At 40.3% G+C, this 23,219-nt stretch overlaps 1 protein-coding gene across 1 annotated transcript; it reads left to right on the top strand.

The window, feature by feature from the left end:
* Positions 1–297: 297 nt before the first annotated feature.
* On the top strand, positions 298–23,090 carry mcf2lb (mcf.2 cell line derived transforming sequence-like b; the record flags this gene model as incomplete). Its single annotated transcript, XM_046054534.1, has 31 exons — positions 298–397; positions 836–950; positions 4,937–5,027; positions 8,099–8,218; positions 8,408–8,524; positions 8,972–9,121; positions 9,239–9,363; positions 10,997–11,111; positions 11,200–11,319; positions 11,882–12,073; positions 12,155–12,346; positions 12,938–13,097; positions 14,342–14,403; positions 14,509–14,594; positions 14,766–14,832; positions 14,918–15,033; positions 15,198–15,267; positions 15,352–15,444; positions 15,523–15,615; positions 15,732–15,857; positions 17,426–17,647; positions 17,766–17,858; positions 18,362–18,440; positions 18,623–18,692; positions 18,848–18,954; positions 19,194–19,286; positions 20,410–20,475; positions 21,162–21,271; positions 22,023–22,135; positions 22,225–22,328; positions 22,423–23,090. Coding segments are annotated over 31 exons (3,447 nt in total), but the record flags the coding sequence as incomplete, so codon positions are not given.
* Between the last annotated feature and the right edge of the window lie 129 nt (positions 23,091–23,219).

Below are 23,219 nucleotides of genomic sequence, written 5' to 3'. Positions count from 1 at the left end.
ACAGAACAAGAAAGTCATTCAGAATTGAACGCCTGGGTTTTTAGTAGATTTGTGAAAGTGTCCAGACAGGGAGCATTTCGGATCTCTGTGGGGATGAGTTCCAGAGGGTGGGGGCTGTGACGCTGAAGGCTCTGTCCCTAAAGTCTGCAGTCTGGTGTGGGGGACAGAGAAAGCCCTTGTACAGGGGAGATGTTAGCTAGCGCCAACAGCCTTCGCTTTTCCAGGAAACTACAGACTTTTACTGTCACCTATGCTGCACGTTTACTACCAGCCTGAAACTTACTGCTAATATATTTCTCTGCTAACTTTCAGCGTCACGTTCTGCCGCTCGCTCTCTCTCGCTCACTCGGCCTCACACAGGATACACAGGGAGCTGCCGAGCGTCACCATGCTCGCGGTGTGACAGTTAAAAGCATTACTTGCGCATTGACATTAATGATTGTGTGACATTTTAGTAGGGTGGTTATTCATTCTGCAGCGGTGGTGAATACCGGGGAACACTGGTGGTCTCTCTGTTGTGCGCTCCAGGCGCTGCACTACCGCGAGTTCCGCTTTTTGCTTTTTGTCAACAATAGTTATCAATTAACATTTAATAATCGATTTTTAGACATTTGTTAATCAATTCATAATACTCAATAATCCACTTCCGCATCGCGATGCATCTAAGAATAATCGATAATCGATCATTTCTCCCACCCCTAGTCCTGTATTTATTTGAGTGATATCCTGATATGCATCATTCCCAAGGAGACACAGTATATACAAAATATTACCTGATTCCTATATGTTCATGTGGAAAGTATCAATATTGCTCTTTTTTGTTCTTATTTTACAGGAGGTAGAGGAGATAATGGCAGCCCCATCATTGTGTTCCCAGAATTTCCTTCGTTTGGAGAGATCACAGACAGAGAATTTCACAACGTGCTGACATACCTGACTAGCGTGCCCAGGTAAAGACCCTCACTGGCTTATTGACACACATACAAACATGCACACACACAAATTCTTTCTTTCCTCTTGTATCATTGATCACTGACTCTTCATCTACCTCATTTCCTACCTACCTCTTTCTTCTTTAACACCATCTACTCTCCTGTTGTTACCATCAACTTGTTTTCTCCCTCTTGACGCTGTAGCACAACACTGCCGATGAATCTCTGAGAAACACTATCATTGCTATTTCAGACATTATGTGATATAGCTGGAGTAATTCTGGATTTGAACCCCACCGATTGAAGCTGCTCTTTGTGGAATTTAAATCTTCCCACAGTTCAAAGGCATGCAAGTCAATTGAACTTAAAATAGAGGGCAATAGAGATGAACATGTTTGTAAAGATCCCTCCCTCCTTTGTGTGTGAAGTCTGCCAGTAGGTGGCAGTGGACACTTAAACACAGTTTCACTGCTTAATTATGCTATTGCTGCAAAGGATTTGTGCAGTGGATGAGACAGTGTATTGCATGTATCTGTACGGGAAGAGTGTTCCCTCTATTAATAAGATGTCCAGTTAATAATCCAGGGTCTTTATCTGTCTTCAGCAGATTGTCTTTGTTCACACAGATAGACCAGATGAGACGAGGGGGAGGGGAGGGGAAAACCATCTCCTGCCCAATTTTTCTGTACATTTACATTATTTCTTTGATATTCTCCTCACAATGTAGTCTTGCAGTTTCTTGATTTAGCTCTCCTACTGGCTGTCCCATCCTTCCTTCATCTTTCCTAGACTGGCAAAGTGTTTAAAAATAGACACTGCAGTTTCAGATTCTGACTGTTTCAATCTGAATAATGCATACAGACGACTGAGAAGAGCTGACTACTGAAGTATGTGTGTGTGCTTATGTGTGTGATTAATTCAGCAGAACACCTGTTCACACATACATGTATCTGTATTAAGGCATACTTATGTTTGTGTTTGTAGGCCTTTAAATAATTTGTCAATATTGTGTATATTGTGTCATTTGTTTTAGAAACAATATACCGAAACCTATTTCAGTATGACCAGGATTTCATTTTTCAAAAGGTCCTCATGTAAACTATATTACCGTTCAACATTTTGGCAGTGAGGATGTTTTTTTCCAAATCCAAGTTAAAAAAAATAAAAAAAACAGCTAACAGGCAGATACAATTTCCATCCATCGTGAGTCTAAATTCACCTCCTTCATGGTCTGACTGTTGAAGTGGCCAGTCATGTGAAGGAGGGTCATCCACAGGGGGGAGATAAAGTTGCACCTCAAGCTGTTGTGAATACAGAGGCAGATGGCTCGAGCTACCTGAGGGACCAACACCCCCTACAGGGCACACGCAGTCCACAGCCAGGGGCAAATGTCCTACAACTGTGTATTATGACCTTCAACAGCTGCTGCTAGTTTGAACCAAATACCTTTGGATCAATATTAATGGCAAACATAATTTCTAATGTTCTATTATACCATATGTGAGAATGCTTGTTATCATATTATATGTTAACTGTAAAGATTTGTATTAAAAGCAAGGCGTTAGGTGTCTTGTCACATGATCTGGATGCTAATTCATTTACTTCAAGCTTTGCATCTATAAATGCACTCAGTAAATGAATTAATAGCTATATCCTTTGTCAGACCATGTTCCCATCTCTCTCCCTTCTATCTTTATATCCCACCTTGGCTGTGCAAAAGCACGCTCACATGGGATGTAGTTCTGCTGATTGGTTTTATGTTAAAGAGATACAGTTAACACTAAGATAGTATCCCAGAATTAAAAGACATTTTACACCCATGGCTATTTAATATGTTTTTAATTTAATATACCAGTGCACTTATATTCAAGCAGTCACTTTCTCTGCTCTGTTCACTACGACAGAAGAAGGAGAAGGCGTAGTAGTATGTGTTGTGTATGTCTGCATATGCATTCATGCAGCAAATTTCCCTCATCACTGAATTGCCATTAGGCTGAGCTTTTTCACAACCCACGGCTCAAACACTTCGTCCTGACTAATCCAATTACTATTAGGACACTCATGCGTGTGCAGCAGCAACATCACCAGGCAATGTCAATGAATATTTCAATTGAATCGTTTATATGTGAGACTGTGTCTGTTTGTAATATAACATAAAAAACATGATTCACATTTATATAAATTATATACATATATAAATATAAAAAAATTGCTTTTTAGAGCCAAACTTTATAAATTGTTATTTACGTTTTAAATATAAAGATAGAATTGATGCAAAATCTGAATCCACATATGGGGTTGATAGTTTACTTATTATCATTTCTTTGTTTGGAGGGTATATAGTGCACAATCAACATTGTCATTTTGAAAGCATCAGTGTGAATGTACTATGGTTAGTTCAACAGCTAATTTGCACCCATAGTCCCAACAAAATGTAAAACAGAAAGAACTAATAAAAACAATATTATTTTATAATTGACACATAGTAATAAAAATCAGATCGGTCACAAGTAAAGGTCTGACACAGACATCACACAATTGGCCATTGTCTTTTAGCAGCAGCAGCAGAGGGCCAATTCGTCATGTTGTTCTTCTGATTTTCTTTTTTTCAGCCAGCACCTGAGACCAAAAAAAAAGAAAATATGTTCACCACAAACCATCCTCTCATCTCAACAGCCCTAAATATCTTCTCTTCCTCCTCCTTCTTGATGGCTAAGATGTGAAGCAGTTTGTGCTTTGAAAGCATGAGTGGCTGTGAGAGTCTGTGTAGATGATTGAGCACAGATCCAAGAAGTGGGGATGATGGAGGAAGAGAATAAGAGAAGATTAAAGGGCAGGGAAAAAAGGATTTTAAGCGTCGCTATGAATGTAAACGTTACACTGAGAGAAAGTATAGAGGCAGGCATGGATAAATATTCTTTACTTTCCCTAATAAATGAAGCCCTTATACTTTAGATGGAATCCTGTTTGAGCATGACCCCGCCCCCACATCTGTAAAGCTCTGCTGATTGGCTACTCGAGCTGCTCATCACTCTGCAGCCATCCTGCGATAGGCTCGTGTCTCAGCAGCTCCCAGTGTCTCATTGGATGGCTGATAGATGCAATGCAGGGGGGACAGGCTGGATGCTGTGATGGTCTGAAGCATTTGGCTCCCACTTTTTCAAACAGCACAGCACACTTGGATCTACCTCTGACAGACATCCCCACCTCCTGTGTTTTTATTTTGCCTTTTTTGTCTGAAGGACTGCTCTTTTAATCCGCTGCCACTGTGTTTGTGCAGTTTCTAGTTTGGTGGACATGACCGCAAATACTTGAGGATTTCTGGGATATTTCTGCATGAAAGGTTCTGACCGTGCTGAGGTGTGCACCAATTCTATAGTTGCATTATGTTTTTAGGTATGCATATGGGAGTCTGCTGGTGAGCTGCACGTGCAGTTATTGATTGACAGTGGTGTGTAAACCATCTAGCCCTCCTCTCTCCTGGGATTAGAGAGGACAGCAGGGGAAGGGAGGCGCAGAAGGGATAACTGGGGGGCTGGAGGCTGATGGCCAAGAAATCTGGAGGTGCTTCACAGCATCTCCATTTATGGACTGCACCAGCTGCTTCAGAAGATAAAGAGCAGCATAACAAAACAACAAGCTGTGAACAAGCACTTTTGTTCCCTACTGTCTTACTGTGAACACAGCGAAGGAAAACTACACGTATGTTTTTGTGTTTTTTCGTCTTTGAGCTCCTGCGTTTTCTGAGGCTTTACCTACTTTTAAAAGTTTGTGGTTCTCATAGCAGACGTTGCAGTACAGACCTCCTCTGTGGCCCTCCAGAGTGTGCTACATAGTGTGTGATTTTATATTTTTTGTCAGTGTGAGGTAAAAGTTGATTTGATCTCCTCTCAGCATTCTCTGTGTTGTTAAATCAAGCTCTGCTCACCCTGGAACTATCTACCTGGATTTAACAGACCACTGTTTAATTTGTGTTGAACATGGTGCCTCTTTGTGTGTTCCAGTTTATCTTCAACAGACGTGGGATTCATCCTGGTGATTGATCGCCGGCAAGACCGATGGGCGGCCGTCAAAGGGACCCTGCTTCGTATCGCAGTAAGTCTGTCTTTGTGTATGTGCATGTAACCATGCACTTACTTTCTGTCTGTATTGTCTGTGTTGTTAACGTCTTCATGTCTGTTTGGGAGAGAAACAGCGCTTTCAATCAACTGTTGAAATGGGAGAACCCAGTTTTGAGTGGAACTGGCCATGCACCCTCACCAATTGGGGGAAGAGGTTCGTCAGGCCAGAGGTGTTGGAGTGTCCCCGTCTCTCTCTCACAGCTCCACCTTTTAATATCACAATTATATGAGCCTACCCCATCCTTGAGCCTACCCTATGTTTCCATAGCTGCAGGGACAAATAAACAGTCACAAAAAAGACAGAAGGAGATGTTTCTTTTGTTCATTCATTTAAATGTCTCACGTCATCTCTTTGTCATATTATTTACTACTGGGAAACAACAAATGTATTTACACATCACAAAATACCAAAACAAAAGTAAGATACTTAGTCGGCTTAATTAATAGATGACTAATACCCCCATGCTGTGTTTCTGGAGGTGTAAGCCTACTTAATTTGAGTCATATTTTATTTTTTATTTTTTGCACAGTAATCAGTTGCTGCATCCTCTTGCGGGAAGGGAAACTGCCTCCTTTCTTTTTAGCACATCATTTATTGTCCTAACACCTCTTTCATTCCACCTTTTTGAGACTGATACTAGTCATGTCAATGATATTGTTGAATAAAGGGAATGCAGTGGTAGAGCATCAGAAATATTTAGGGTTCCTCTTTTTAATTTTGCTCGTTCAAGTCGCTCCAGTCTTCTTTTCTGGGTGATGAGCTAAAAATTCCTATCTATTAATCTGTGTTTCTTGTTGTCTGTAGGGAGGTGATGAAGCACGTGTGTGGGGGGGAGTATCGCCCCCATCACACAGTGTCTCAGCATAGTGCTCTTTTGGGCTTAAATACTGGGATTCATGCTCGAGTAGGATGGACCCAATTTTTTAGCTGCTTTACCAGTTATTCAGCTTCTATTCTCTACCAGTGTAGTACAGACATTTTTATTGTCGCTGACATACACGAAACCAAAGAATATTTGCATTTAGCATAACAATGTTAAAGCAATTGAATATGGCAATTTTCTTCAAAGGATCTACATAAAATAGCACTGTTTGTGGTTGAACAGATCCTCACAGGTCCATCATTAATGTTGTAATCAGATATTTGAAAGATGAAATGAGAGATGAATATCACCACGCATGGGCTCGAGAGACTGGAGAGACAACATCACTCATTTCAAATTAAATCAAGCTTTATTAATCCCACAAGGGGGACTTTTAAAGGCTGACAGGCTGGTAATAGGGGGCATTCAGTCATCCCTGCAATAATGTCCTGTTTGTGGTGTTTCAGTCAGGCTGCTAAATGGATGATGATGAAAGCTGGCACTTTTCAAGCTGATACTGTCTATTTGTAGTTGAGACTAGTGTATGGGCTACATCACATTGTATTCAGAGCAAACTGTACTGTGATGTATTCACTCAGCAAGGTTCATCAGTCAGTTTGTATATGTATGAGGATGTTTGCATGTGAGAGCGAGAGAGGAAGAATAAGCAACGATATTGAATGTTTACGCTGCCAAATGCTTCCCTTTGTCTTGTTGTGTGTCTATGTATATGAGCACACTTGTGTATAAACAGGCTTGTGTAAATGTGGGTCATTGTGTTTCAAGGAAAACTAACCGTTGCCGTGCATGGTTGAGTTTGATCTGACAATAGACAGAAAGTATGTAGTGTTCCTAATTAAGTCTACAGAGTTCCTGTCACTCCCTAAAGCCCACCCTCCTCCCTTGTCATTTATCTGGCTCTTCTTTGAGGCTGTGTGTGTGTGTGTGCGCGCGCGTGCGCGTGCGCGTGCGTGCGTTTATCTCTCTTACCGCTGACAAAGAACAAAGAACATAACTGCCACTGACCACAGATCAAAGCAGCACGGTTGAATGGTTAGATGTACATTTAAAGCGTAAGGCTGGAGATACTTTATAGTGTTGCTATTGTCGACAAAGCCCATGTAAAGACCAACCATGCATAGTGCATCTCTCAATACTTTCTGACTTCTAATAAATACGCTGAATATAATAGCTCTTTGTTGTATGGTAGCACGTACTACTACCATGTAAAAACAGCGGTATGTCCCACAATAAGTTTCATTCCTCCAGATGGCGAGTGACGATTTTTATAGCTCTACTTTTGGTTTTGGCAGGTCAGCAAGGACGAATACTGAATTGATTTATTAATTCCATTAGCAGTGCCCATCCCAAGTGGTTTTTATTAACGACGCATTCACTGTCATTTCTGCTTAGACCAGCATTCCCCAACTCACACGGGAACGGCAGCCAATCAGGCGAAACAGCCGTTCAAGTCATTTGCTAATTAAAGTTGCGTTAACAATTGCATTGCCTCAGGAGGGCAGATCATTGTCCAGACTGAACCGCCATCCAACTGCTTTCCCAGCAGTACTTAGTCTGTCAGTAGGTGTCAATAATGACATTTTAATTGGCATTTTATTGGTTTTCTTGGCTGAGCTGAGTGTGTGTGGCAGCTACATAGCATAATAAATATGAGGAGGATTAATATGGATGTTCCAAAAGCATCTAGCAAAAAATGTTTTTGCTTAGTTAGGATGTCTTTGCTTTATGCCTTGAGTATGCTTTATTTTGAAGAAAACTTGTCCTTGTGTATTATCCTAAATTATTCCATAAACCCTCAACAATGCCAGCTGGGTGAAGAAAATCCTGAACTCATGTGGCTGCACACATCTCACACTCACTCATTCTACCTCAGTATTCATGCAGAAGCATCTCTGGGACATGAAGATTAATGTCCCTGCCACAGGACAGTGCCGTACATCCCCCACATCTTTCCCACTCTGAGGTACTCCTCCATGCACATGCTCAAATGTGTTTGAGCGAGAGTTTTCACATGGGACGGACAAAAGGAGGGAATAATATATAGGAAGTGAAGGCTGTCAGCAGAAACAGAACAGTGAGATGTATAATTGATTCAGGACACAGGAGGATAATGTCTGCTCTGTTGCGTATGTGACAGTGTACATCTACACCCTCATTGCAGGGCTCCTTCCCGGGGAACCTCCAGCTGGTACTGGTTCTGAGGCCCACTACCCTCCTGCAGCGTACACTCTCCGACATCCTCTTCAAGTTCAACAAGGATGAGTTCAAGATGAAGGTGCCGGTGCGTACAGTCACTCTTACCTGTGGAAACGCTGTTTCAGTGACTTGTGTTCTTCCCTCTGTGGTTCATTCATTGAGTCTAATCCTCCTCAACTTATTGAAGAAAGAAGATTTTAATAGAACGCGTATAGAACACAGAATATGATTATTATCAAATAATATGTAATAGTTTCAGGTGTCTGTGTTTCAGGTGATTATGCTGAGCTCAATAACTGAGCTGCACTCCTACATCGACCGCACCCAGCTGACCCAGGAACTCGGGGGAACACAGGAGTACTGCCATGAGAAGTGGATCTCTCACCGCACTGTATGTACACTGTATACACCACCTTAGTGGTCAGCATGGACAACATAACACTGTCCCTACATCTCTATCACAAGCACCTTAAAGAGTAAAATACATACAGTGAAAGAATAAAATAGAACCAAAGACAGACAGTTATCTTGAGCACCCAAATTAATTGATTCTCTCTGTGCCATAGATAGAAGCAAATAAACATAGTGTCAAGTAGTGTAATGAAAGTTAAAAGTAATAACATCACCACTACTTCAAGATGAAACCCTCCACTAAAAGTGTTTAGTTTAGTAAATCAAGAAAAGCACAACAGCAAAAAAATATGCAGCCAATATGAGCAACTATAAAAAGTATTTCACAGAATACCAGAACCAGTTTGTTTTTGCAAATGTGGCATTTTCTTTATTCTAATCATGAGCATGCATGCTGATTATCTTGGTTTTGTCTTGTATGCATCAGGCTATTGAAGGCTTTGCGTTGTTGGTAAAGAAAACAGCACAGACTCTGCAGTCATTTGGCACCGAGCTTGCTGAAACCGAACTCCCCAATGAAATCCAGGCCACAAACATCCTGCTGGGCACACACACCAACAAGAAAGACAAAATGAAGGTAACACCATTAACACACACATACATTACACACATGGTTTCTCTGTATATCTCTGTATACAGTATATTAGTTATGTATTTGGATTATATATCTCCCTCTGTCTGTGTATGTGTGCAGGAGGATCTGCTGGTGGCTCTGGGTCAGGGCAGCAGACTGCTGGAGAGCATCAATGAGCCTGTAGTGCGAAACCCCGACCACAACATGAACCAGGATGAAATGGAGAACATGGCTACAGTGCAAAGGTTTGAACCACTAGAGGTGATGTAGCTGCAGGATTGCTACTTAAACCTGGACTCCCTTAAAGTAACAATGAATTAAGTCTCATAAAGAAAAGGAACCAGACAGATGGAAGTGATAATTGAACACATCTGCTTTTTTCATTTCACTCAAAAAAGCTCCAACCCACATACATTAGTATTTATCATCAACTGAAAAAATACTTCATTGTTACAATAGCACATTAGGTGTCAAGTAGTGACACTGTGTCACTATTCAGAAAACATATGAATATAAAGCATTTTTAATTATTTTATGCTTAAAGGTGCAGTAAGCAATTCTGGAGAAATCCAACACCGTGACAAAAATCATGATACAGAGAAAAGAACAACACAGCAAGTAATGTAATTAATGTTAGCTAAGTTGTGGGGTAGCATATTATTGTTACCGTTGCTGTTGCAAAGCTAACATGTAGAGAGGAGGAGCCAGCACAGTGATATTTACAGCTCTCCTGCTACTATTGTTAACATCACAACAACAGCATGATTAACGTTACTGACACACACATCATGGCTGGAATAGTTTTGTGGCTTGCTCTGTACAAGCACCGATTTTTCACAGAACGGACAGCTAGCGGACTGTGAGGAGATGTTCACTGAATTTGACAAAAAGACATATTGTGGATTAGAATCCCTTACTCAATCTTTTAGACAAGAAAAATTGTAATGTTATTTGTAATTTATCATGTTAATTATCTATCATTTCAACAATTTTCTTAAAGCTGGCATAGGCAATTTATTTCATACATGCCGAACATACACCATTTTTGTTATATTTGTTGAAATTCTCTTTATATCCTGACATCATTCAAAAAATCAAATGCTCAGACTCAAAAATTAAAAAAATCTGGTATCTGTGGCTGTCGCATTACTGTAATAAGGAGTACATTCCTACCTGTCTACCTACCACTGTTCATGGAAATGTGTTTTGAGGGAGTGGCTTTGGAGGGAGGCCTGAAGGAAAGGGGTCCTTTTTCTCCAGTACATAGAAAAATGTATTGTCTTTGGGGTTTTTCAATATAGGTAAGGGAGGTTTTGTACTGTGTTAATTTGTGATGGGCATTTATTATTATTAATTTCATATTTAAACAAGTTTAAATAATAGATCTCTACCTTTAAGAAATACATAACTAGACTTTTAAGATACACACTGTGTTCATTTCATAGGACGTTTAGTATCTGCACAGGTCTAAAGATATAGTGCTATCATTGTTTATCACATTCCACAGCCTCTAAATATACTCTGATTGATCCATGTAACAAAGATTAAGCCAGTAGACTTTTTTGTTTGTTTTTGTTGATGGCAGTTGGTGTTCATAGCTGTCTCAGCTCTGTCTTCAGTGTAGTTTGTAATAATAGTTGGCAAGGCAGTGTGATTTGAGGTCAGTACGGTATTTTAAGCAACACTGAGGGCATGTCAACGGGCATTAGCTCTATATAACATGCACACACGCAAGCACACAGAAAAAATAGCCAAATACCTCAGTCAGCATCCCCACTCCATTTTCTACTCTTCATTTTTCCGACCACTGCTTTGGTCTACTCAACAGCCTATTTTTTAACAATCCATCTCATCTCTCTCTATCTGCTGCTCTTTCAGACTGCTGTCTCAGCTGGACGAGACAGAAAGGGCTTTCGATGAGTTCTGGGTGAGGCATCAGACCAAACTGGAGCAGTGTCTCCAACTGCGCCACTTTGAGCACAACTTCAGAGAGGTGAGCTGGAGCCCCGTACTCTCCATAGTAGACTTCAACACATGATCATTTTTAAAAGTGAAATCTGACTGTGGTATTTCTGCTGCAGGTGAGGGCTCTGCTGGATCAGGTGTCTGAGAAACTTGCAACCTTCTCTGAGGTGGGAATCAGCCCAGCCCACGTGGACCACATCTTCTGTGAACTCACCACCTATGAGGAGAGAGTCTGTGTAAGTAATACCCAACTCTTCACAATTAAAGCTTTGTCTAACTGTGGCGTGGATAGATGAATAATATCCTTAAAATGTAGGTTTGTTGTGTATTTATTTCTTATTGTTTCTGAATAACAAATAACTGTTAATTATTTAGATTATGGTAATAATCTAATGGTATCACTCCAATAATCTTGACAATCCTTAATAAACATTTAGCTTTTAATATTGTTTTACATTTTGTTTGGGGATGTTGTGCAATAAGACAACCACTACAGTATGGCAATTTAATTGTATCATGTTGCTGTATAGCGACACCTAGGGGCAAAATGCATCAAATTTTGCGTGATCTCTGAGTTGACAGGTGCTTATTTCCTGACATTTTGTTTGCAATTAGACCGTGCATTTAATAGTTAAGGCAGTGTATGCTACAAAACCACAACCAGCATGAAAAATATACAGTACATAAAAAGAATTTTATAATAAGAATTCAGGCTCATCCAGATATGAGTGATTTGGTGAAAATGAATAATAGTTGGAAGGAAGATGGTAATAACTATCACTCCGCTCTGGTCCACAGGAGGTGCTGGAGAGAGCCTTGTCGTTGGCCCGTGAGGGTGATGAACTGATCCAGAACTTGCACTATGCCGAGGACTCCATTCAGCCCAAATGCAGCGAGCTCAGAGCAGTCAATGAGAATGTTAGCAGCAACCTGAGGGCCAAGAAGGACCACCTCCTCAAAGCTAAGGAGCTACACCACTGTTTGGAAAGGGTAAGAAGACAACACACCGAGTTGTGTTGTATAGTTTGTTGTTGTCGTTTTTTACTGACTCTTCTTCCTTTCTGTCCACAGGCTTCTAAATGGGTTGATGATGGTATATACCTGCTGGCATCTCAGCCTGTAGACAAGTGTCAATCACATGAGGGGGCAGAGTTAGCCCTGCAGGAGCTAGAGCGTTACCTGGATAATGCAGGCCAGAACCAACTGACAGACCTCAATACCATTTGGAGTGAATATGAGGCGGTGCTCAACCAGAAGTTCAGGGTAAGACAACCAACCAAAGAATACATATGTTGCACTTTTGAACATAACTCATCATTACGGATTGTGACATCAACTACTGAAAACAGATATGACCAGGTTATTTCTAACATCTGTCTCAAACAGGGAGGTACAATCTGTGCCAGAGTCTATCAAGACTTTGAGTAGAGTTTTGTTTCACAAAGAAGATGTCATGTCTTTTAGTTTTGTATTTTGCAACACAGAAGAGGGCAAACATGTTATGGGAGTCATTTTGCATTGTTCTTTCACTTATTTGATTAGATGACATTATGAGAAACTCTCTAAACCATGGTTTTAGTTTTGCAGGAAAACCTAGATGATTTTTTATAATGTAAAGATGAAAATGTACTACAAAATATATACAAAATGGCACACCTTGTCAGATGTATAAGCAATGGCCAAGTTTGTTTATAGTAGACATTATAATGTCTCAAAATTAAAATGAAATACTAGATGTAACACATTTATATTCATTTTAAATGATATGATGACAGAAAATGTACTTATAAAAGCATCAGGTATTACAGGACATATCACTAACTGACTCTACTCTGATAACTTCCTATGTATCAGGACCAAGTGGAGAAGGTTTTCCAGAAGCAGGCGTCCATGCAGGAGATGTTCGACAAGAGGAGGGTCAGTCTGAAGAAGCTAGCAGCCAAACAGACCAGGCCGGTGCAGCCGGTAGCCCCCAGACCTGAAGCCTTCATAAAATCCCCTCTCAGCTCGCCTGGTCAGTCTCCACACATCCACACCTGGACCATTTATATCACACAATGCAGAACCTCTTCTTATTTTTTTCTGGGCTTTTATGCTCTTCATTATTTTTTCACAAGCCGAATGCCATTCACATTATGGGGAGCCCTTAAACGCACGTTATCATAGACTCTATTTTCCACAGCCCTTGAACACTTGATAGAGTGGATGGATAATATGGATCTTGCATGCAGCTTATACTGTATCTTGCCTGTCAAACATTATTGAAAGGTACTTTTTAGAATCATTGTAGACACAAATAACTCAGAATCTAAAGCTGAGGGTTAGGAAATTGTTAATTTAGAAATGTTAGTGACTTCTTAGCATCCATAAGCAGACACTCAATGATGGTTTTTGGTCTGTGTCTTATAGTTTAACATAGAACACAAAGCATTCATGAGGACGTTTATTACAATCTTTCTTTTCCAGTACTGAGAAAATAAACTCCCAGTGAAAGGTTTGTATCAACAAACCATGTGCCAGCAATTGTTGCATTTTAGGCTTTCTTCAGGGCACCTTTTGCATTTTAGATCATTTTAAGATTAACATTACATAAATATTTTTAAATCTTTTCTCATTTTTCTTCAAATAAATGTATCCCACATGCTAAAATTTATTGAGATTTGCTGTCCATGCTGGCTAAAAAGGTGGCAGGATTACTGGAATTTATAGCTACAACATGAACATTTTTATTAAATAGTTCTCTGTCAGCACAATAAAACCCTGGTTAAACAAGAGCCATACTTCATTTCTTTAAAAACTATTAATATTTACTGTAAAACAACAAGAACACAATGTATATGTCATACTATTAAAACTCCAAACCCACATAATTTTACAAGAAACAACAAATTGTTTTAAATCTCAAGGTGTGGTATTATTTATTTATATAAGGTAAAAATACAAAACCGTGTCATTATCAATCAACAGCAGCCAAAAGAGAAATAAAAATATGTTGTCTGTCTGGTGTACCTATGATCTGCTACTTCTAGGAAATTTCTAATAAAAAAAAAAACAAAGTTACGATCATTTCTTAATTTACTTATACCCGTTTCCTCACTCATATGTTCTAATTTTAGTGTATTTACAACCTAAAATGTTATTCAGAAACTCTGAAAACAGCCTATATGTATTCTACCAAGCATGTGATGCCTCAAATATTTTTTGGACTGATACCAACCAAAACAATTTGGACTCTTTTTTTCTCATCCCCTGCCACAGCACACAGAGCACAGCAGGAGAAAAACTGCTCAGAGACAGACTCTGGGAACGACTGTGAGAAAGTGAGTGGAGTACTGTCATGGTTCTGTGTCTGTCCAGTTGTTCTCTATACTTTGTATTGTCTGTAGCTAATCACGGTGACCCCGATATCGTTTTTTTCCCCCTAGGGAAATGGCCAACTGCAGAACGGAGACAGTAACAGCAGACATGCCTCTCTGTCAGAGGAGGAGGAGAACCTGGCGGTGCTCAGGAGGTGAGGGATCAGCCGTCGCTCTTTCATCTATAATCAAATTACACGGCAGATGGACTCTGTGAAAAAAGCTTCTCATTATCTACAGAGCTGTGCATCTATCGTTTCTGAGTGTGCCTTCACATCCTTCATTTGATCTCTTTTTTTGCCTCTCTATCCCCTCTATGTCTGCAGGCACGTCATGAACGAGCTCCTGGAAACTGAGAGAGCCTACGTGGAGGAGCTGCTCTGTGTATTACAGGTGTTTATTCACTCCACAAAATGTTTACTCTCGTCTGCCTTTTACTTGTGCCTAGAATTTAATGTTTTGTCTTTGTGCGTGACAGGGATATGCCTCTGAGATGGATAATCCAGCAATGGTCCATCTCATACCCACTCCTTTGCAGAACAAAAAGGAGGTTCTGTTTGGCAACATGTCAGAAATCTACCACTTCCACAAGAGGTGAAGGAGCGCCATCTGCCTGTCTTTGGTGATATCAGTGAACTGTGGCTTGACATGATGTTGGCCACCAAAGCTAATCAACATTTTATTCAGTTATCTTCTTTGTCTTTTCTCTTATTCTTCATCGTACTTTCATCAATAAGATGTGATTTTGGTGTTTCCAGGACATTTCTGAGGGAGTTGGAGCAGTACACCGACTGCCCAGAGCTAGTTGGAAGGTGTTTTCTAGAGAGGGTAAGTGAATTATGAGATTTTTTTAATGAGATTTTCAGCACAGAGGTTTCTTGTTTACAAATTGTTTTTACCGCCTTCCTCTAGATGACAGACCTGCAGATCTATGAGAAGTACTGTCACAACAAGCCTCGCTCTGAAAGCCTTTGGAGGCAATGCTCAGACTGTGCCTTCTTCCAGGTGAACAGTCAGCACCTTCAAGATTTTAATTAAATGTTCTTTAATGTGCTTTATTTGACACAATTCTTTTCCCATCAGGAGTGTCAGAAAAAACTGGAGCATAAACTGGGCTTAGATTCATATCTGCTGAAGCCTGTTCAGAGGATTACCAAATATCAGCTGCTACTGAAGGTATGATGCTATATGTTGGCTGCTAATCAGCTGGACCATTAAACTGTCTTTTCAGTGAGATTTTTGTTCTTTAGTCATTGATCTGAGCTGCATATTTATTGTGTTTCTGACTACAGGAAATGCTGAAGTACAGTAAGAGCTGTGAGGGGGCCGTTGACCTGCAGGAGGCACTGACATCCATCTTAGGCATCCTCAAAGCTGTCAATGACTCCATGCACCTCATCGCCATTACAGGATATGAGGTGAGACATTAAACAGGACGCATGATTATCAATTACAGAGAAAATGCTTTGCATAGGTCACAACATTCAAATATGGTATTTTTTTAGTGCAAAGTCATAAAATAATCTTGTTGCACTGGACTCTTTATTATACTATTTACAGAGACCCAATAATTCCCACAATGACCAAGCGACAGTGGCAAGACAAAACTTGCTTTTAACAGGAAGAAACCTCAATTCAATTCAGTTCAATTTTATTTATATAGCGCCAATTCACAACAACAGTTGCGCTTTTCATATAGAGCAGTTCTAGACTATACCACATCTTTGTGATATTATTTACAGAGACCCAACAATTCCCACAGAGACCTCGAGCAGATCCTAAACGCAGAGTGGACTGAGAGAGGGGGGAGGGAGAGAGAGCTGTGTGGTGAAGTGTGATGTCCTGGGAGAGCATACATAACCAATTATGTACAATATATACAGTGTCTTTGGCGTTTACAGATGAGATCAAGTGATCTACTGGCTCACTGCAGATATCACCAGCAGGACTATTGTACAATCTGTTTGACATTAAACACTGCAGTTGTCTGTTGCAGTGTATTGCCTAAATTTAAGGATATATAGATTCAGCATACACAATAGCACAATGATATATTACACAGTGGTTAAAAACAACGAAAGAATAAACAAGCAGCACTACAGCAGCATGTCTATCAGTGCAGTTTGTAGCTAGAGGCGACTGAACAGGCCTGTGTGCAGTTTGAGATGATTTGAGTATTGAATTCAGAATTGAACTCTGATCGTATTATACTGACAGCGTTCCAAATGAAAATGAGTATATTCTTTCAGTTTGTCACTTCATCAATGATAGACATTAAAATATTTTCGGATTCCCAGAAGTGTTTTCAACATTAAATGTGCTGTACAGCTGCAACGATTAGTGGATTAATTGATTAGTTGATTGACAGGAAATGTATTGGCAAGTATTTTGATAATCTAATTATCGTTTTAGTCTTTTAAGATAAAAAGCCAAACATTTACTGCTTCCGGCTTCTTAAATGTGGGAATTTGGTGCTTTTCTTTGTCGCATGTGATGGTAAACTGAAAAGCTTTGGATTTTTGGACTGGGACGAGACTTGACTCAGACAAAACAAGACATTTGTTTGTTCAGTCAGAAGTTATATACAGTATTTGTCACTGTAATCTATGATTTCATAATACAGGGAAAATTACTGGCAGATTAATCGATAATAAAAAGAATCATTAGTTGCAGCCCTAATCTGCAAAAAGTCACTTCATTCATGGAGGTTGAATGAAGGTATAGGAGGAAAGTGAAATTAGACAGGTTGTGCAAAAGGAAGTGCCTGTTTATATGAGACAGTCTTAATATTATGCAGCTGCTTTCATGAAAATACAGACACCTTATTCAGAAACAGACACTCCAGATGGACACTGGCACAGAACACAGACTAGACAGAAAACAGATACAGTACATTAAATGGATTATGGCCTCTATATAGTATTTTGGAACACATGCATATATATATAAGCTCTATCTTACAACATCTTCAACTCTCCTTTCGTAGGGTAATCTGAGTGAGCTGGGTAAGCTACTGATGCAGGGGTCATTCAGCGTGTGGACTGAGCACAAAAAAGGTCATGCCAAAGTTAAGGATCTGGCCCGTTTCAAGCCTATGCAGAGGCACCTCTTCCTCCACGAGAAGGCCCTGCTTTTCTGCAAGAGGAGGGAGGAGAATGGGGAAGGCTATGAGAAAGCTCCCTCATACAGCTTCAAACAATCTATGAATGTGAGCACGTCTATAGTATCAATGTGAAGAATTTTGCTGCATTTGTCTTTTTTACTGCCAATCTGTTTGTATTTATAATATGTTTTATAATTGTACCTTGCTATCTTTTTTCCAACAGATGAGTGTTGTTGGCATCACTGAGAATGCAAAAGGAGACAACAAGAAGTTTGAAATCTGGTGTAACTCCAGAGAAGAGGTCTATATTGTTCAGGTGTGTTTTCAAAATTAAAAGTTTGCTAATGTTCTACTTTTTTTTTCTAATTGTCAACAAATCCCAAAAATGCCCAAAATCAACAATTAATTGATCTGAGTGACGAATGACTAAAAGTACTGTTTGTAATTAATCTGTGTTGTAGTGCTCAGTCAATCCCTCATCTATGTCCTGGTTCCATTAATTCTCACGTGCTTTAACATGAAGCTGAAAATGAACTCCAACAAATGCAAAATGCTCTGTTGTTTTAGTAGTCATTTCCTAAAACAGCTAGGCACTGTGTTCTTTAGCTAACATTGAGTCTTTAAAAAAATACAGACATAATATATTATGGAAATTGTTGACAGTAAGATACAAAATAACGACAGGCTTTGTCCTTACAATAATATACTGTATTTGAACAATGGGCTTGCATATGGATGTCTACCTCCACGTAACAGTGGTAAGCAGTATACAGTTTACGCTGAGCCTTTTTTATATTTGTTTAACTGTCTCTGTTTCAGGCACCAACGGCTGAAGTAAAAACCACTTGGGTAAATGAGATCAGGAAGGTTCTGACTACCCAGCTGGAAGCGTGCAGAGGTACAGAAAGAGGATGTACTCTAAAACCCATTTCTAAATGTAATGTTCACACTAATACCAATGTCTTGGCAGAAACTGAAAAACTATTATTTGTTCAGTTGTGCATGTGAAAGAAAAATATTTGCAAATGTTCCAACATGGGTGTTTTGAAGTGGTTGTTCTCTCTATCTGTGTTTCAAAAGCCAGCCAGCAGAGGGCACCGGAGCAGGTTTTCCAGTTCCCTCCTGTGCAAAGTGGATCAGTGAGTCTCAGGTAAGTCTGTATTCCCCACCTCATTTATTCTTTCTCACACTTTAAGTGAGCAGTGAGATTTGTGACAGTTCTTTCAGATTAATCTGTGGATAATCAGGAACACATTTTCCGTAGACTGTTGAAGATTCTTATGCTCCACTTTTGTCCACCCACAGTCCATTCAAGTCCGGACAGAAGAGCTTTAAAAGGGGAGAGGAGAAGAAAGCAGAGCCCTGTAGCCCAGATGCCAACTCCTCTTCTTCACCAAAGCCCACTGGAAAAGGTGAGCCTTAGGCAGAGAGACTTCCAATCAAATTAGAAATATGAAACCCTTTAAAACAAAACAAATCTAATAATAGCACTGTAGTGCATGTATTCTACAAACTACACTTACTGTGTACCTCTTTGTGATTAACTCATGTCTTCACTGTCTTTTCCACTGAATCGTTTAACTTTTTTCATCTTTTTTTCCTTCTTCCGTCTTTTTGTCTGTCCTGTCTTTGTGCTTTTCCTATGGGTCAGATGAGGCTGTGACAAGCCCTACCTCAGACAGAGCTGCTGTGGCTAAAAAGCGCTTTACTTTACAGGGCTTCAGTAACCTCAAAGCACAGAAAGGTAACTGCAGGCCATTGGTGAATCCAACATACATCCAACATACCACATGATCTTCTGCATTTGTTAAATGAAAAAGTATATTTCCATGTAGTTGAAGTCAAAGACATTTTGGGAATATGCTTATTTGCTTTCTTGCCTAGATAAGAAGTTAGATAATACTCTCATGTCTGTATGGTGACGGAAAAACTCGAGAAAGTCAGGTTACTGTTCTCAGCCACAAATAGTCTGACTCATACCTCATTATAAAACCACAATTTGTCGTTTTTACACTTGGTTTTTGTACGGATTAAACTAAGCTAACCAGCTGCTGGCAGTAGCTTCATTATTACTTCGCAGACATAAGAGCGGTATCAATATTCTCATCTAACTCCAGGCAAGTATGTTCAGTGTATTCCCTTAATGTTAGAACATTCCTTGGCTATAGTCTCTGAAGGACAAAATAAATAAAGAATATATTTTAAAGAGGTCAAACACTGCATGCTTCCCTCCACAGAGCCCTCATCTACTGATGATAAAAGTTTTACATTACCCATGACGATCCTGCCGTCACCAGGTATCACACAACTCCTAGTCCTAGATCCTAGTTTTCACAGCCCTTTTCACAGCTTTGACTTTTCATAGCAGGAAAAGCACAGGGTTTACTAATACCATTAACAATGTCTCCATTCTATTTAAGTGTCCCCGTAAGGCATGGACAATACCAGGACCCTAAACTGGAGCCGCTAAATGGAATTCAGCCACCATTCATTTTATTATTTGCTCCCGAGCTTTTCCTACTGTGACATGTCAAAATGTCTTCTCTGAAAAGCCCTGTCGCTGATAACTCTTTTATAGTAGCCTCTTCCATTCAAAAAGCATCACAACATTATGCTGCATTTTGCAGTTTGTTTGTGAAACTAACTGCTTGTTAGAATTAATCTTCTTCCTCTTTTAGTTGTCTTTCCTGAACCTTTCTGATCCTGTTAGTTCACTGTACGTCTCACTTCAGTCAGAGCTGAAAATGAGCTGTTGACCATGTGACCTTCTCATCAAAATGTGCCCTCTGAATGTCAACATTTTGTTTGTGATTTCTTTCTTGCCTCAACAACCACACTTGTCCCTCCTTTTTCTCACTTGACGGTAGGATCTCCCACAAGCCCTGATCACAAGACGAAACGCCAGAGCGATCCCACGCCATTCGGCTTCAAAGGTATTTAGTCTGCAATAACTGCATACTCCACCCTGTGGGGTTAGTTGTTCATCCATGATACCCGAGCAAAGCCTTGCCTCTCTAATAATGATGAGTTTCATTGGCTGAAGCTACTGCAGGGTGAGTGACCAGCTGTGCTTCTATTGACTCCTGTCCCTCAGATGCAGGTCCTCCCCCTCTATACCTGAGCAGGGCCAGGTGGTTCAGCACCTCTAGTCTCTTACAGACAAAGTGGAAAGGTACACTGGCACCAGCCAGCTCATGCTGACTGTGTCTGGCCCACTATTTCACTATTATATACCCTTTATAGACAATCTTTCTTAGTTGTTGCTTTGCTGTCCCACATCTCCACGTTCCTTTCAGGCTCAGAGAAAATAGAAATACACACTGATATGAAGGGATTTCTGCCTGCCACTTCTCCTTTGTGTTGAATGTGTTTAAAATATGGAGTTGCATGCCCATCTCCCCAAGTCTTTAGACTTTTTTGGTTCGTTGGGGAGCGGATTGTGTCATGCTGGGATACCTGGGATTAGCTGTTTTTCCTTCTCTGTTCAAAAGAGCTCTTAGTGGGTGTCACGCTTTCACACTTGTAGATCTCTCACCGCAGGTCAAGCACATGTCTGATGTCAGCTGAAGCTGAATGTTGCCATAAACTAAACATCCTGTGTTCTTCCTCTACCCCTCAGGCTGGAACAAGGCCTCCCTGTCGCTGGATGCCTCAGAGGAGCATGACGGCTACTCCAGTGCCGAGGATCCTCTTAACTCTGACCCAGAGGACGACAACGGCAAGAAGCTGGTGAGTCACTGTGTGTGATGAACGTGTCAACCTGTCTGTTCTTGTTTTAATCACATTGTGGGGACAAAATATGTTGGGGGATGTTTGGGGAATCACCTCTCCTTGTCTCCAAATGGGAGGTGGATCCTCACAAGGTAAATGTTTTGCTTTTTTTGTGTAGGGTAGTGTTGGCCTTATGCATGTAGTGCTTATGATTAAGGTTAAGTTATATTTCAAGGACAAAAACAAGTTGTGTTTGTTTGGGCATAAGTGTATGCACAGAATTTTACTTTGAAGACCATAAGACATGAAACTAAAGAATGTTGATGCTTTTATTACCATGTAATTATTTAGCTATTTTAGCTGGAAATATCTGTCTCTTTAGCTGCTAAATGTGTGTTATAATATGTTCACTAGTTAGTTGCAAACTTTGTCTTTTGTTTGGTGCTGGGCAGGTAGCTTACAGTGGGTTTATCAGAGCTTTTTCACCGAAAACATCTGTTAGCTGTGTCTGGAAATGAGATTGATGAGAGCAGGGAGACTGAACCAAAACAGTGAAATAAACCAAAACAGTGAGCTCAAAGACAGAGAGTTTAGTGATAATTCTCCATGGGTTCACTGCTGCGAGCGACACCTTTTATATTACATAGGTATTTGACCCATTTTTAATATAAAAATATTGTAGTGCAGCTTTAAAGTTGACACATGCTGAGTGGTTTGTCGATTTTTTAATACATTTCCTCTTATGTTTCCTTACCTTGACTTTGAACAGTGTGCTGGCAAATATACAGTGATGGCTGACTATGAGAAGGGCGGCGCTCAAGAGCTCTCAGTGAAGAGCGGCGAAATGGTGCAGGTGATCAAGGAGGGGGATGACGGACAGTGGTGAGAATACACCCGTACTGTTACCTATGAGAAATAAAGCAATATTACAGCAGCATTGTTGTAAAAGTACTTTTGTGTGTGTCATGCAGGCTTGTACGTAACCTGACCTCTTCTAAAGAGGGCTGGATGGCAGCTGCTAACCTTATCACACTCCTTGGAAAGTCCAAGTCGTGCCAGTCTCTCACCAGCTCAGGTATTAAAGCAAACAATCACAAATAAAGTGTGTGACACAAGAGTATAATAACTGACATTAACCCTCAATGTGTGTTTGTGTGTGTTTGTAACAGAAGGCAGTGGTTCTGGAAACCTCAGCACATCATCCAGCTGCAGTGAGACCTACACAAGCTTCTCTGACATCAAACCCTGAACTCCTCCGCACTTCCTCCATCACCAAACTGCCCGCAAATGCTAGCTAGTTTCCACAGAAAGCTGTATTTTTCATGTACATGCACCAGTTATTAAGATAATGTTATACATGTGCACATGTTATAGATTTGATTGTGAAGCAATTGTGCGGTGAAGATAAATACATCACAGACAGTATGTCTGTGAAGGTTCTCAGTCATAGTTATCCAAAGAAGGTTAAAGTCAAGGGCAATTGGACTTGGTTGAAGATACTTGAAGACGTTTCGTCTCTCATCCAAGAGACTTCTTCAATTCTGAAATGACTGGAAGGGAAACTCAGCTCAGGACGACCAGGTGCACATTTTAGAAAGAGCATGGATGGTTTGAAAAAGGTGTCAAGGAATCCATCTATACCCGGTTTGAGAAGCTGTCACTGAACAAAGGAGGAGGTCTACGCCCCACTTACAATGCTGTCCTTTGATGGTCATTCACACTTGGCCATGGGTGGTTCTGATGACCATAACGACTGTCATTACCACAGCCAGGAGCACTAACGAACCAGCGGTATCGACGATCCTGGCAAACAATCCCACCGTGGTCAAATAGCTGAGTTTCCCTACCAGTCAGTCAGAACTGAAGAAGTCTCTTGGATGAGAGACGAAACGTCTTCTAGTATCTTCAACCAAGTCCTCACCAAGTCCAGCCCTTGACTTTAACCTTCTTTGGAATCACAGACAGT

Source organism: Micropterus dolomieu, linkage group LG07 (genome assembly GCF_021292245.1).
Source record: "Micropterus dolomieu isolate WLL.071019.BEF.003 ecotype Adirondacks linkage group LG07, ASM2129224v1, whole genome shotgun sequence".
Classification (NCBI taxonomy): Eukaryota; Metazoa; Chordata; class Actinopteri; order Centrarchiformes; family Centrarchidae; genus Micropterus; species Micropterus dolomieu.
This window is presented reverse-complemented; position numbering and strand designations above follow the sequence as displayed.